This window comes from Euprymna scolopes, chromosome 1 (assembly GCF_053919585.1).
Source record: "Euprymna scolopes isolate OS-2025 chromosome 1, ASM5391958v1, whole genome shotgun sequence".
NCBI lineage: Eukaryota > Metazoa > Mollusca > Cephalopoda > Sepiida > Sepiolidae > Euprymna > Euprymna scolopes.
Genome location: NC_136482.1, coordinates 191685136 through 191701693, shown reverse-complemented (window position 1 = coordinate 191701693; position 16558 = coordinate 191685136). Strand labels below are relative to the sequence as shown.

General features: G+C 33.2%; 1 protein-coding gene across 4 annotated transcripts in view; it reads right to left on the bottom strand.

Moving 5' to 3' along the window:
- LOC145278454 (F-box only protein 31-like) overlaps positions 1-16558 on the bottom strand; it is a 353462-nt gene that overhangs the window by 147675 nt on the left and 189229 nt on the right. For all 4 annotated transcript variants that reach the window (XM_080130663.1, XM_080130665.1, XM_080130660.1 and 1 more), the window contains 2 exons: positions 13096-13275; positions 12086-12157 (listed from right to left, as the gene is read on the bottom strand). In XM_080130663.1, coding sequence (XP_079986789.1) covers positions 12086-12157; positions 13096-13275 — 252 coding nt within the window. The remainder of the gene's footprint in view (positions 1-12085; positions 12158-13095; positions 13276-16558) is intronic.

Here is a 16558-nt window from a genome sequence, read left to right as displayed (position 1 = left end):
TAAGGAAAATTAGATCATATGGAATCACTGGAAGAATTCATAACGTAATTAAATCCTTCTTAAGTAATAGAAAAATCAAAGTTGTCCTCGACGGACGTACATCCAAACAATATGACATAAATGCGGGAGTGCCTCAGGGGTCTATCCTTGGACCTCTATTGTTTCTGATATTGATAAACGACCTCCCTGATAATATTGTTTCGGAGATGGGTATATTTGCCGATGACACCACTCTCTATAACAGATATGAGGGGAAAACAAATGAACACATATCCAAGAAAATGGCAGAAACACTAGAGGATGACCTCCAATCCGTAGTGGAATGGGGACAAAAATGGTTGGTCTCATTCAATGCTGCTAAGACTAAGCTTGTTTCCTTCAATAACTACAAGAACCCTTCTCTACCACCAATAGCAATGGCCAAGAACACATTGCCTGAAAGTACTTCTTTTAAACTCCTCGGCCTAACGTTTACAGGGAATATGAACTGGAACAGATACATTGAGAGCATTGCCAAGGCTGCTGCAAGGAAGGTTGGCTCCCTCTACCGTGCTAGAAAACTACTTACGCCTGCCAGTATCCTATACCTCTATAAGGCAACCATTCGCCCATGTATGGAGTACTGTTGTCACATCTGGGCTGGTGCATCTGCTGCTTGTCTCTCGCTCCTGGACAGGGTTAAAAAAAGAGTCGCCAACCTGATAAGTCCTGAACTGTCATCTAGGCTTCAACCTCTGTCCCATCGACGAGATGTTGCATCCCTCTGCCTGTTCTTCAAATACTTTAATGGTGAATGCTCTGACGAACTGCAAACACTTGTACCTCCCCGACGTAACTACCCCCGACAAACCCGACAAGCTACTAAGTCTCATCCCTTTACAGTGGAGATCCCTAGGTGCAAGAAAGCCTTTTACTCCAATAGTTTCTTCCCCAGAACTGCGGGTCTTTGGAACTCCCTTCCGGGATTCTGCTTTCCCAACTGCAATGATATGCAGAAGTTCAAGTGTAATGTTAACAAACATCTTTCTACTCTTCTCCCTTCATAATGACCCCGCTAATTAAGTCCCTGATAGTAGCCCCCTGCTTCAAAGTGGCACTGTGCCTTGTTTGGGGTGAAAATTGAATAACAAAAAAAATAAATAAATAAAAAAAAAAAAATATATATATATATATATATATATATATATATATATATATATATATATATATAAAGAGGGGGCAAGATAAAAGTGGGATATGTAAGTTTAATTAATTAGGTGAGTTTAGTACCAAATATATCACAAATATACATGTGTACACACGTACATATATGCACGCATACATCAACATATATCTTTTTTTTTACACGGAGGTCACCACTTATCAAGGCCCGGAGGCCACTCAGGGATAAGGATTATTGCGTGTACAGTAATCAATGAGATAGTATTGTAGTAATGATTAGTATTGGAGATTTGATAGCGTGTCTTACTTAAGATGGTGGTTTGTCAGGAATTTGTTTATGTTGGACTTGAAGACATCCAAGTTGTAGTCCGGTGGGAAGCAGGCAAACGGAAGATATTTCAACAGTCGTGCACTTCTGAAAAAGAAGCTCTGCTCATGGAATCTACGTTTGGATTTAGGCACAGATAAAGAGTGGGGAAAATTATTGACAGTAGTTTCAGCCAGACGGGTGTTTCTCGTGAAAGATTGGCGAGGGGGGGCGAGAGATTGGAGCTCAGACGAGCACTTGCCATGGAAATAACGATCTGTACAGACATATACGCAAGTATACATAAATACACGCATACACGTACACATATATAAACACATACACATGCATACAAACACACATATACATATGCATACACATATATACACACCCATATATGGACACATATACGCACGTATGCATGACACATGCATACACACACTTATACATATACAAATAAATACAAATAAATACAAACACACATATAATATAAATAAATATATTCACACATATACCAATACCCACATATATACATACACATACAGAACATTCAGGAGAATATACAATCAAGGCCATATAAACTACTGGGAGGACATAAATAAATGAACTTTTACTTTATGTAGGCATACTTTTTTACTATTTTAGAATGGTACTGTGTTTTTAGAAAGTCGCCCAACCCAACCCGATTTTGTTTTTTAAAGTCGTCTCGTGATCACTGGAGAAAGTTAATTTATGCCCTAAATAAATGAATTGGCTGACTTGTTTGGTGGATTTACTGTGAATAGTCATGTTTAGGTTAAACTGTGATTTAGCTGTAGACATACGTTCTGTTTTCTCTAGGTTTATTTCTAATCCTATCTCCTTTTGCATTCTTTGCTAATACATTAACAGAAACTTGAAGTTTATGGGTGTATTTATTAATAATAAATTATTATGTCATCGGCGTAGGAGAGGTTGGAGAGGATATGTCCACCGATAGAAAAGACGCTTTGGCAAGTCTGTTCGGGTTTAAGAATAACAGGAGATCAAGTGATAACAAGAAAAGTGTTCGTATAAAATATGGAGACAATTCAACTCAATACAAATTAGCAAAAGCAGAAACGATAAAAACTAGTCAAAATGGATAAGATCGACCAATTAAATGATGATCTTGATGAAATTTCAAATTTACACCCGAATAAACAATTTTTTCTCGCTATGAAAAAAAATAAAAATAAAAATAAAAACTCACAAACGTAATATTAGCTGGGGTATCAAAAATAAAAAAAAAACAGAAAAATCTAACTTCCAGGGAATAAGTTTTAGAAAGATGGGCTTCATTTTATGAAGATTTATATGATGACCCTAATACTTTTAATTCACTCCCAACTTCAGGAGAATTACTTATTCCATATATAAGAAAAGAGAATTACATATTCCATGTATAAGAAAAGAGAATTACCTATTCCATATATAAGAAAAGAAGAAATCGTAACATGAACAAGATATTTGCCGACAAAAGCTATATAGATATATAGTAAATAGATGGTAAAGGAAATTAATACACCATCATTTACCTATGTCCCGTGAATTCAGAACAATACCAACTTAACTCTGTGTACAGTCGTTTCCAAGACATATTAAGGGACGATATCAACTTTATTTATATACTAGAATGGGTTCCCGGCGTTGCCCGGATGTTTGGCGGTGTATGTTGAGCCAAAAAAAGCGGTCAATTTTTTTAACTTTAATCCCTATTATAACTGCTTAACATTTATTGTTTTGGGCTCAAATCAAGTTATTAAGATAGATCCATGTCAAAGGAACCTATATCTAAAATTTCAAGAGTTTAGACCCAAAATTGTCGGAGGAGTTTGGTAGAGTTCTCAAAGGTCAAACCGTTGAATTTTGACCCCTTAACAACCAAATCTCTGGTCGAAAACGGATTAGAAAGATTTTTCCAAATCTCAGTACCCTGTATATCAAATTTCGAGTCTGTAGACTAAAAATTAACAGAGTTATTGCATAGGGAAATGCACACACACACGCACGCACGCGCGTTCACTTTTATAGATATATAGATAATCTCTTCATCGGCACTAGAAGATGGGATGATACCAAGATTCAAATATAACAGAAACCAATTGAGTTATACACACACTTTTGATAAGGACATTATTGCAAATTGAGCTACGAACGTTTTAGTTAACCAAGAAAAAAAACATTTGTAACCTAATGTAGACAATGCATTTTATAATACTTGGTGTTCTTTATAAAAGTAGGTAAGTAAATAATAAGACAAATATATTCATCCGCATAATTATCTTCTCGTCAACATCGCAAGCTGTGACTTTTTTGCCGTTGTGAAAATTAGAAGAAAATTGTCTTCAATAAAAATACATTGAGTTGTTATGTATTTTTATCTTTAGCGCGCGATTAACGAAAGAAGAGAAAGAAAATGGGGAAATGATTGCCTTTTCCGTTAAATTGAGCTTTGATCGCCTAAAATACAACGTGCTACTCTTAACCGTTCTGCCAACTGTCGATTTTAATATTATCTAAATTTGATACAAGTTCATGAATCTATAAGTTTCAGTAATTTAACTATGGCACAAATCGAATTAATTGAAGAAGTAAAAACACGCAAGTTTAACCTTCTAGAGGATCTCTTAGTAATGTAAACAGATAATTTTATACAAATAGTAAGACAATCTTAAAATTTCATGTTCTTATGTCTAATGTAAGACCTCGTCCATTAAAAGTAAATGGGTGATTGTAACCTAACCTTGACAAGCACAAACGACATAACTGAAGTCAGTTACAGATTTCCATGCTGATAAGACAAGGATTAATACTTATGAAGAAAAACGGATACTAAAATTGCATACCGAAAAAAAAAGCGACGTCAGCTATTTCGCTTTTCATCTCTCGTCTTATTTATCTATCTATCTATCTATCTATCTATCTATCTGTCTGTCTGTCTGTCTGTCTGTTATATAAAAGTCACTTTGTCGGTGTGTGCGAGTTCCTTCCTCATAAGTTCCGGAACGGCTGAACTTATCCTTTGCAAATTTCATACAAAGCTAATTTATATGTCTGGCAGTGTTCTTAGATATGTTTTGTACAGAAATTCATCCAGTAAGTATCGAAAATCGAAAAAAAAAAAACGATCTTAAAAATAGCTTTTCTCACTTTTAGATAAAAAGAATAATTTTTACAGGGGAATATTTTATGTTACACCGGCAAAGGAGATAATAAAATTTCAGCAAATTATTTCTTAAATTTTTATTTTATTTTTATTTATTTATGAGTCTACCGGACAAATTATTCCTCGTAATATATAACAATCAAGTAATAAGTAGCTTTCTAGCACGGTAGAGAGAGCTCACCTTCTTCGCTGCAGCCTTGGCAATGCTCTCAATGTATATGTTCCAACCCATGTTCCCTGTGAACATTAGGCTGGGGAGTTTAAACGAACTACTTCCAGGTAATGTGTTTTTGGCCATTACTATTGGTGGTAGAGAAGGTGTCTTGTAATTATTGAAGGAAACAAGCTTAGTCTTGGCAGCATTGAATGTGACCATCCATGTTTGTCCTCATTCCACTACAGATTCGAGGTCTTCTTATAGTGTATCTGCCATTTCCTTAGATATGTGTTCATTTATTTTCCTCTCGTACATATTATAGACTGTAGTGTCATCAGCAAATATACCCATCTTAGAGATAATCTTATCAGGAAGGTCATTTATGAATATTAGGAAAAATAAAGGTCCAAGGCTGGGGCACTCAGTATTTATATCATTGTTTAGATGCACAAGCGTCGAGGACAACCTGGATTCTTCTCTTACGTTATGTATTCTTCCAGTAATACCATATGATCTGATTTTCCCGAGAAGACCGTCGTGCCATACCCTGTCAAAAGCTTTAGATATATCTAGGGCTACCGCTCTACCCTCCCCTGCTTTGTCTAGTGAATGGTATATACGTTCAGAGATTACAGTAAGGATGTCTGTTGTGGAACGGGCTTGCCTAAATCCATATTGTTGGTCGGTCAGAAGTTTAGCAGTTGTAAAGTGATGGATTGGAGCTTGATTAATTATGGACTCAAATATTTTTTGCGAAAAGCTGGAGGAGGCTAATGGGACGATAATTTAATGGGTCAGTTCTTTCGCCAGAATTCTTGAAAATTTGTTTCACAGACGCAGTTTTCCAGCAGTCAGGAAGACATGATAGAAGGCTCCTATCACTCTTGGGATTTGTACACAACTAGCCCACTAGTAGATGGTTTGCAACAAAAAAAGAAAACCGGTTCTCATCAAACGGAAATGGAATCATATAACCTTTTCTAGGACGACAATTTAATCGTTCCACCATATATATATATATATGTGTGTGTGTGTGTGTGTGTGTGTGTGTGTGTGTGTGTGTGTGTGTGTGTGTGTGTGTGTGTGTGTGTGTGTGTGATTATAAACTGCGGACCGTCCGGGCGTCTTTGTTTGCATCCTGTGTGTGTGTATATATATATATATATATATATATATATATATATATATATATATATATATATATATAGAGACTTATATGTAATATACTGAGTTCGTGTAATTCAGTAAATTTTTATATACCAATAGGTTTTAAGCCAAAACTGGTTGACTTAAGGATTAAGCTACAAAATTATCACATTTCATAATTGAGCATTAATATACTGTGTGTGCAAAATCAAGACTTCAAGACAAGGTGTTGATGGCAACAAAAAGTGTATTTCATTTTACGTTACAATTGTTTCAATGTCTATTGGGCTTTTCCGTAACCACAACCAAGGTAAATGTTTCTCGCATGCTTTTCCCGTTAGGGATCCCCCCCCCTTTTTTCTTCTTTCTATTCAAAAATTGCTACATTGCCTAAAGTGTGTTTATTCATAAAGTCTGAAGAAATGCTGGTTTTTGAAAATTTTCCAACGATATAATGCTTGAAATTGTCGAACTAGACATTGAAGCAATTGTAACGTAAAATGAAATACACTTTTTGTTGCCATCAACACCTTGTCTTGAAGTTTGATTTTGCACACACAGTATATATATATATATATATATATATATATATATATATATATATATATATATATATATATATATATATACATATATATATATATATATATATATCTAAAGGAGATTAGAACAATAGTCTAAAGAGCAGAGTGTATTTTAATGTAATAGTAAAATTACTAATTTAATTAAAATACAGGGAAAGCAAAAGTGCTCGTTGTAATGTAGATATATAATAATGTAGATATATAATAAGGTAAATATCCTAGAGCTAATTTAATATTCAGTAATGTGATTGATAATTTAAAATTCAAATTAGAATTAAATTAAAAATCCGTTTCACAAGAAGGAATACTTTTGCTGATGAGGAAACTTTTTTTTTAAATACTATATGCAAAAATGATTGTCCGTGGCTTAATATCTACCACAATAAAAAACATTGTTTTCCGAAACGATCGTACAAATTATTGATTTTGTTGTCGTTCCTTCTTGTGATTTTTAATTTAATTCTAATTTGAATTTTGAATTATCAATCACATTACTGAATATATATATATATATATATATATATATATATATATATACAAGATGCAAGCAAAGACGCATATATATACATATATATACATATATATATACACATATATATACATATATATGTATATATATATGTATATATGTATATATATGTATGCATATATATACATATATATACATATATACATACATATATATATGTATATGTATATGCATATATATATATATATATATATATATATATATATATATATATTCAATGTCGTAATTAATACATAAGTGATAAAATGCAGAAATTATCCGATAGCTAAATGTTTTAGGTTTCGATTTTAGCTGATGGCACTGAAGTCATATTTCTTTTTAAAACTTTTTAAATCATTTCTATATATATATATATATATATATATATTGGTACAATATAATAATCAATAGAGAATTGGCTCTATAATAATTAATACAAAAATTTTCATAAATTAAAATATCATATTTAAGCGTATTCTACGACCGGACAACGCCAGGCAGCGTGCTAGTATATATATATTAATGGTGACTATTATTTATAATTAACGGTTCTTATATTGTATTGAATTCTATGCTAGGTCTGCTTGGTATCTAAGTTCGAGAAAAACATTTTTTAGTTCTACACATGAAGAAGGTCGAAGATTATATGGGGCGAAACCTTGTGGAAATAGCACTGAGGCTAAGAACAGTAGTCAGAAAATGGTCCTCACTAACACAATATAGCCAGCATTTTGTTCAGTTTATTTCCTTTTCTTTATTTTGGGGTGTTTTTAAGGCTTAGTAATATCCCATCCCCCATCATTCGATATTTTTTTTTCTTTTCATATTTTTTTGTTTCCTTTTATGTTTGTACATACATGATTGATTGTTTTCCAAAAATATTTTTTTTTTAATTATATTTTTGGTTTGTAAACAAAAAAAAATGTTTTATAATGTTTTTGTAAATAAAATTTTGAAAAAACATTCATTCATGTGGGGATATTTTAAATAGCTTAGGCCCACAGAATGAATGAGGTATTATGGTGAGTGATAAACCAACTTAGGGAATGGACAAAGTTGATAACCCCGACCCCTATTCTTCCGCCCAACCCCCATTCTTCACTGCATTCACTTTTGGCCTCATGCCATATTGTTTTAGGGAACCCCCTTATTTTTTCATAAAATATTTTAATAAAGTGTTATATAAAAATAGGTGGGGCCTAACAATAAAAAAAAAGAAATTATGGACCATATATACATATATATATATATATATATATATATATATATATATATATATATATATATATATATATATATATATATATATGCATATATACACTGTTCCTGGATATGACCTTAAACTATATCCGATTGTGAGGCCCCAACTTGCGGGCTTTGGGGAGTGTGGAGCCACCCTTTTAATTGCCATTGCTCCCATGTCCACTGACTCGGAGTGGTAGTACCTGTTAGGGTCCCAACTATGGGTTAAATAGAAACCGACTTGAAAAAAATATATATTCTATTAAAATATTTTTCTTCAAAATAACTGGATTCGACATTAAATAACCTGAAAAGGGTTGATATGCCGTAAACCAAAAACAACCAACCAACCAACCAACCAACCTAGATACATACATACATACATACATATTAAAAAAAAGTGTGTTTTTTATTTTGGTCCTTTCGTTATTCGATTTTTAACTTTGCGGATCGTCAGTTGGAAATCCTTAACGTCACTAATTTCAAAATATACAACAACAGCAACAATAGTAACTAAAGGTAAAAAAAATATTTTTTTTCATTTTGGTCATTTCGTTATTTGTTGTGTACGATGAAAAATACCCCAGCTATGGGAAAATTGCCCCACTACCTTGTGGATGCCTTGGGAAAGGCAAAAGCTAAGAGAGTAAACCTCGACAAAAAATCCGGTCTAGAGTTCCGATAGGCGGATGATGAAGCTCTGAAACATCTTTCCGGCAACTCCTGCAGACGCGCTGGCACCAATTGTATTGGCTTGCCTTTCCGTTGGAGTCTGCCTGCAACGCCGAGAGGGTGACTCTGATAAATTGCCAAACCAAGGTTCTCTTATTACCTGCCCAGGTCTGTACCTGGTTAGCCACAGCAGGATAGCATCGAAGCAGAATAGCATCGTCTCAAGAGACAGAATGTTGCCATTATTATATAGTTTGAAATGAGTTCATCGATGGCCAACCAAGCTTATAAATGTAGATTGATATAGTCTTCTCAAAACTATTTTCTTATGCAATATAGAAAACTATGTATCATTTATAAAAATATAAGTCAGCCTTTTTATCGCTTCTTTGTCATCAATAATGTCCCACAAAATTAATAGTTCTTGTAACTCAATTTTTCTTGTGGATCCTTTCAGCGCGTTTTAAAGAAGTATAAATTTAAATCCGATTTAATTTAATTCGGAAAATACTTTGTCAAAGCCGGAGTTATTTTTTAATGGATGCCATCTTAACAAAAGGTATGTAACTCTGTGTTCGTTCAAAATAGAGTTAACATGAAGGGCGTCCGCGAAAAATGGCTGATAATATTTACATAAATGTGAACAACAAATTTCCTCGATGTTCGTATTATTTACATTCTTCGGATTACTGCTCTTATCTTGAGTGTTATTTGCATAACGTTTCGGTTGATGTAATCTCCGACCTTCTCCAGGTGTATCTGGTCGAAGCTGAGAATCTTTCTGTCGAACTAGAGAATCTTTCTGGTGGCAAGAGGGCATACCACCTCCGTGGATTAAATAAAGGATGCTGTTGAAATTCCGTGCAGATTCCCGAGTTCGACAAAAAGATTCCTGAGTTTGGCAGAAAGATTCTCAAGTCCGAGAGAAAGGCGATAGTCCGGAGAATCCAAATAATACAAAGTCTTCCCAGTCTTTTGTTTCGTTTTACTTCAATAAGTCCTCTTATTCAAGAGACCTCTTTTTGGATCTGAATCCTCAATTGGCTGGAACGTGTTTGTTTTTATATAAGCAGATTTTTTTGTTAAAAGAATTACACGAAAATTGCTAAAACCAATGTTCACAACATTTGGTTGTCAATGCATATAAGCCATGAGACAATCTATTAGATGTGTGAGTGTGACTGCAGGGGTTTGTACGTATTGATTTGATTTGATTGCAAAACTAGGCACAAACTTGACGCTCAGTTTTGTATCTCATCAAAGTAATGATTTTAATTAAAATTAAAATTGAATTTTTAGACCAAATAATGTAACATTGTCCAGCACGTTATAGCCTCAGTCGTAAAGTGGACAAAGAATAGAAAAAAAAAACTTTTCAATAAAACATTTATTTTTTCATTCTCTCGTTACTGTTGTGACATCTCTTACATAATCGTCTTATCGAGCGTCATTCACGCCTCTCGCGTGATCTCGAACGTTCTTTTAATCTCTAACGTGATCTCCTTTTTAAAGTCTTTATGTTTCCCTACCGGTGGTACGCGCTACGTTACCATAGCATTGACATTTTTATAATAGAAAAAGAAATACTTGAAAGCTACAATATTTATAATTTTTAAAGATAAAATTTAGAAGAAAAAAATCATTAGGTAAAGAAGGAGCATGGTCACATAATTGAAGACATTATTTTGTAAGATTATTTTTAAAAAAATTCATTTTATGACATTATGTCATTTTTTAATTAAACCTTTCTTTTAATTATTTTTTTCTGGAACTTTCGGTATACACCCTTATCAAAGACGATTACATTTTCTTTCTACGTTATGTTGTTGTTGCTGTTGTTGTTGTTGTTGTTGTTGTTGTTGTTGTTGTTGTTGTTGTTGTTGTTGCTGGTGTTGTTGTTGTTGCTGCTGCTGTTGTTGTTGTTGTTGTTGTTGTTGTTGTTGTTGTTGTTGTTGTTGTTGTTGTTGTTGTTGTTGTTGTTGCTGGTGTTGCTGGTGTTGTTGTTGTTGTTGTTGTTGTTGTTGTTGTTGTTGTTGTTGTTGTTGTTGTTGCTGTTGTCGTCCATCATTAATTCATTTCCTATCAGGTGATTGCTGTTGGCATTCGTCTTTTCGATATCTTTCTAGTTAGAATTATTTCCAGAAAGACATCAAGTACTTATGGCAGGGACCACGTAAAGGTTTCCAGCATCCGTAAGTGAAATTGGATACAAGCTTCGCACACGCAGGTTGTCAGACCAAATCGTTAACCACATGAAGGTTGCCAACATTCTTAAGTGAAACTCAATTTCAACTTCGCACAGACCGTGTCATTAACCATCTCCCTGTTGATTATATTTTCAAAGATGTAACAAAACTCGTTGCCTTCAAAACTTTACGCAGACTCATCAGATGCAGACATAATAACAAGCGTCACCAACATATGACGTATACTTTGCTCTCTCCATGACGAACTGAGCTTATTTTTACTGTTGAGGTCCCCAAATGCCAGAATCTTTTTACTCTAATAGTTTTTCCCCTCAACTAGCTAGATTTTGAAATTTCCTTTCTGTTACACGCTTCCTTGATTTTACTGATATGTAGAAGTTTAAATGTAATGTAAACCAACATCTTGTTAAGTTTTCCTAGGCATGGTTCCAAATAGTAGCCCTTACGTCCAGTGGCGATACGCCTTGTTAAGGGTGAACGTGAATAAAACATATAAAAATAATAATATAATGTACTTGCAATAACCCTTATCCCTGAGTGGCTTCCGGGCCTTGATAAGTGGTGACCACTGTGTAAAAAAAAAATACACCAGCAGAATGAAAAGAAAATAGTTTTTTTTTTTTTTGAAAAGGTGTATATCTCCGAAAGCCGCAGAAAATTTATTTTCATATATTTATTTAATAGAAAATATTCAACATTATTTTTCAAATAATTTATTATTTTTAATGCCCTAATATTTATTATTTTAATGCTTAATAGAAATTTTATTGTCGAAAAATAAATGCGGATGATGCAAAAATTAGTTAAAGCAATATCTCAATCTTGACTCTCTTCAAAATCTTCTTATTCGTTTTCTGCTTGCGATAATACGATGATGGATAATCTGAACTTTTATAAGTTATGTTTATATTTACCCGTCTCATCCCACCCGGATTTCGGTGAGCCGCTTCAACACAGCATCTGAAGTAAGCCTGATTCTCATCATTCTGCAATAGAAATAATAGCAAGAAGCAAAAGGAGAAATAAAAGATAGCAAAAAAAAAAAAACAACGACGACGACGACGACGACGACGACGACGACGACGACGACGGTGGTGGTGGTGGTGGTGGTGGTGGTGGTGGTGGTGGTGATGATGATGATGATGATGATATATATAATAATTTATAAAAATATATATGGCAATTCAGCTACACAGAATTGGAAATTTCTCCTTTTCTTTCATGCTCACCCTGTGGTGAGTTGGGACAGCAAAGTCTACGATTTGATAGGATTTTTCTTTCTTGTTAATTATTACGACATCTGATCTTCTTGCTTGGGTGGATTTGTCTGTCTGCATGTCCATGTCCCATAGGATTTTATGGTTCTAGTTTTCTAGTGTTGTTGCGGGTTTATGTTTGTACCATTTGTCTGTACGGTTAAAATGCAGCCGTTTGCACAATTCCCAGTGCATCACCCTCCCCACTTATTATTATTATTATTATTATTATTATTATTATTATTATTATTATTATTATTATTATTATTTGGCATCATTCTTTTGGGTAATGGAGAGGATGGGGAGGAGATGGGGGATAGAGAACTTACAGATCTTCAATGTTCTTGGTTCCATGTAACGCTTCTTCATGTTTTGTCTCTTCAGCAGTTCATCTGGTCCGCACGTGTGGCTCATGTGTATTAGTACTCGCATTCCAGGCGTTAAATATTAAATAGAAACCGACTTATAACAAATACATTCTATTAAAAAAAATTTTTTTTTAATCTTTGAATTCGGCATTAAATAACTTGAAAAGAGTTGATATGCCGTTAAACAAAAACAACCAACCAACCAACTTATAAGATTCCTGTATATTATGATATTTTTTATTTTGATATTTATGTTTCTGCTAACATGCGTTAATATGCGCAGTGATAAATGAAACTTACCTGCTCTGGAAAGATATTGCATTTGTGCGACAACTGATTCGGACCCATGTGGCAAAGTGACTCGGCAACCTTCTCTTCGTTTAGTTCAATGGTGAACATGAGCCTTTTGCGCATTGGCTTTTCTATATGTGGCGGACATGGCGCCAGTAGTTCAGAGCCAACCAGTTTCCCATTCGTGTGCTGCCAAAAGAAAACAAGGTACTTATACATAGAACGACTCGTTTTTCCGTGGGTGTTGCGGCGGCATTTTCCGAAAGCTTACGTAAACTGCCGGAATAGGCCAAGCGCTGACCAAGTTTTAAACCGCTAGCAAAAAGGAAAACATCACGATAGTAAACATTTATTGCATATTACTTTCAATGAAGAAAATGGAAAAATAAGAAAAAAAAATCAATCTATGGTAAGTTTTATGGATAAATATTTTTTAAATAATGTGTAACAACAAGTGAAATATTTTTTTTGTTGTTTTTTGTTTGTTTGTTTTTTTCATCAGAACTATTACTGTTTTAATAAAGTTTATTTGGCGAGGTACGAGAAAAATTGTGACAAAATATGTTTGCTTTTAATTATTTATTTATTTCTTTTTTGTCTACTTCGATTTTTTTTGTGTGTGTGTTCTGTTAAAGTTAGGGGCGTGGTATTTGGGGTGGGGAGATTTTCGGTTATATGCCGGGGATTTCTAAGGGGGTACTCTTGGCAAATGTCTCATAGGAAATTTTTCCAATTAGTCATGGCGGGTTTCGAACCGACGAAACACTGTCGCTATAAAATTCGTACCGTTGTTATGTCGCATGACCAATTCTTCCAATCCATTAATTGTCGTCTGCTGCATTAGCTGAGCGTTTTGCCGTATTCCGGCGTTTACGTAAGCTGCCGGAATGTGCTGAGGCAACATTCATCGAAAAATAACTCGTCTTCTTCATAAGTACTGAAAACAAAATAGTTTTTTTTCTTTTTTTTAATAAGAAATAACATTCTTACTATGCGTCCATTTAATTTGTATGTCCAGTAACGAAAAACTATTTAAAACTTGGTTGTGATAAACGCACGGACCTATCACCTGGTGGACAGAGCCTCTTCTAGAAGTACGTAGACTAAATTTTAAAATTCTGTTTAAATAATTATGCAGAATAGAGACTACGTTTTCGTCGGCACATTGCATTCAAGTTACGTAAACCTCCAGAATATGCCGAAACAATTAGCCAATGAAAATCCCAACAGCAGACATTTAGCAAATGGAATGAAAAAAAAATTATAAATTTGTAAAAATTGATTAAAGCCATTGCAAAGAATCTGGTAGTGTTAAAGATTGGCTGTTAAAATGTTTAAATAGAAAGGAATGTTAGTTTTCATAATTAGCACAAACAAAAGTGTTAATTTGGTGGAAAGGAATATTAGAACATAAACAAAATGACGTAACGAGATAGCTTCAAAATACACGTATCAGTTAATCAAAAGTTTAACGTCAGAGAGAGTAAACCCAGTCGGTAGCTAGAGAAAGAAAGGGGGTCGTGGACAGTAATGGCTCCGAGTAGGTGAAATGACCATAGTAAAAGTTTAAGATAAGCGTTGCGGCTTTCTAATGGGGGAAACATCCGAAATAAAGCTGCTGTAAATTCCACTAAGGCTTCGAGTCGTACGAATCTTCGCGTGCAGCTTTTCTGAGGATCCGTCAAATCAAAATTAACCCATATGGATAAGGTATGTTTCTCCAAGAGCCTTTTATTTATTCCTATTCGTTATAATTATTATATGCCCTGTTTAGAATAGGCGAGCAATAGACACATTCATGTCTAGACGATTAAATATATATACACATCAATAAACACATCATATATTGTTATATATATATCACAGTATAGTTTGGACAGACGCTGCAATGTCCAGAAGCAAATATTGAATTTTGTTTAAAATGGAAACTTGTAGGTGAAACGAATATTTGTTGTACATGTGGACGTACATGCAAGTTAAAAAAAATATCACGACACTTGTGCACTATTGCGAAGAAAACACTTTTATAGTTTAAAGTTTTGGGATTTTAAGAGTGCACAACAGGGGCAGACAACTTTTATTTATTCATTACAAACAATAAAGTTTTGACTTTGTTACAAAAAAATTTCATTTTGCAAAAAATACTTTTCTTAAAATTCTTACGCATTTTAATAATGCATGTTGAAAAATATTTATAAATGTTAAAAGTCATACATTTTGATAACTTTCATTCATTAATTCATTAATTTCAAACAATAAAGTTTAATGATTATATTTTATTAGTGAGGAAAATTTCAGATATTTGGCTATGTTACGAAAAAAAATTAATCTCGTTTTTAAAAATGTATTTTGTGTTATTATAATTTTCTTATATGTATTTTAATTAAATAAAGATGTAACAAAATCCTTTTTTAAAAACACGCTCATTTATTGTGGTGAGATTTTTTATTCAGTTTTGAAATTACATTTTTTACATGGGAGTCACCACTTATCAAGGCCCAGAGGCCACTCGAAGATAAGGCTTAATAAGTGTATAGTAGTCAATGTCTTCCCTTGCTATACACCGTCCAAATATACAAACTGAAAACCAAAAAAAGTGGTTTCTTCGCAGTAGTGCACAAGTGCCGAAATAAATTAAATCCTACTCTTAAACAAAAGTATAATCTAAACCTAGCCCTAACGCTAACAAAAACAAAACCTAACGCTAACAAAAACAAAACCTAACGCTAACAAAAACAAAACCTAACGCTAACTACAAACTTAACACTAAAAGTTACTCTAACCTATATTCGGTATGGCTGAAAAAGAGTCGGCAAAAAAAGAAAAAACATTAACAAATCATAAAATGAGAAATTATTAAAAAAAAATGTTTGCACTGCTTTAGTGATAAAAACTACATGGATATAAGAGCATACACAAGAAACAACAATAAAAATAAATATAAGAACATGCACAAAAAAACAACAATAATAACAATAATTATAACAACATACACAAAAACAACAACAACAAAAATAAATATAAGAACATACACAGAAAACAGCAACAATAAAAATAATTATAACAACATACACAAAAAACAACAACAATAAAAAATATAAGAACATACAAAAAACAACAATAAAAATAAATATAAGAACATACACAGAAAACAACAACAACAAAAATAAATATAAGAACATACACAAAAAACAACAACAATAAAAATAAATATAAGAACATACACAAAAACAACAACAATAAAAATAAGTATAAGAACATACACAAAAAACAACAACAATAAAAATAAATACAAGAACATACATAGAAAACAACAACAATAAAAAATAAATATAAGAACATACAAACAACAACAATAAAAATAAATATAAGAACATACACAGAAAACAACAACAATAAAAAATAAATATAAGAACATACACAAAAAACAACAATAAAAAATAAATACAAGAACATACACAAAAAACAACAA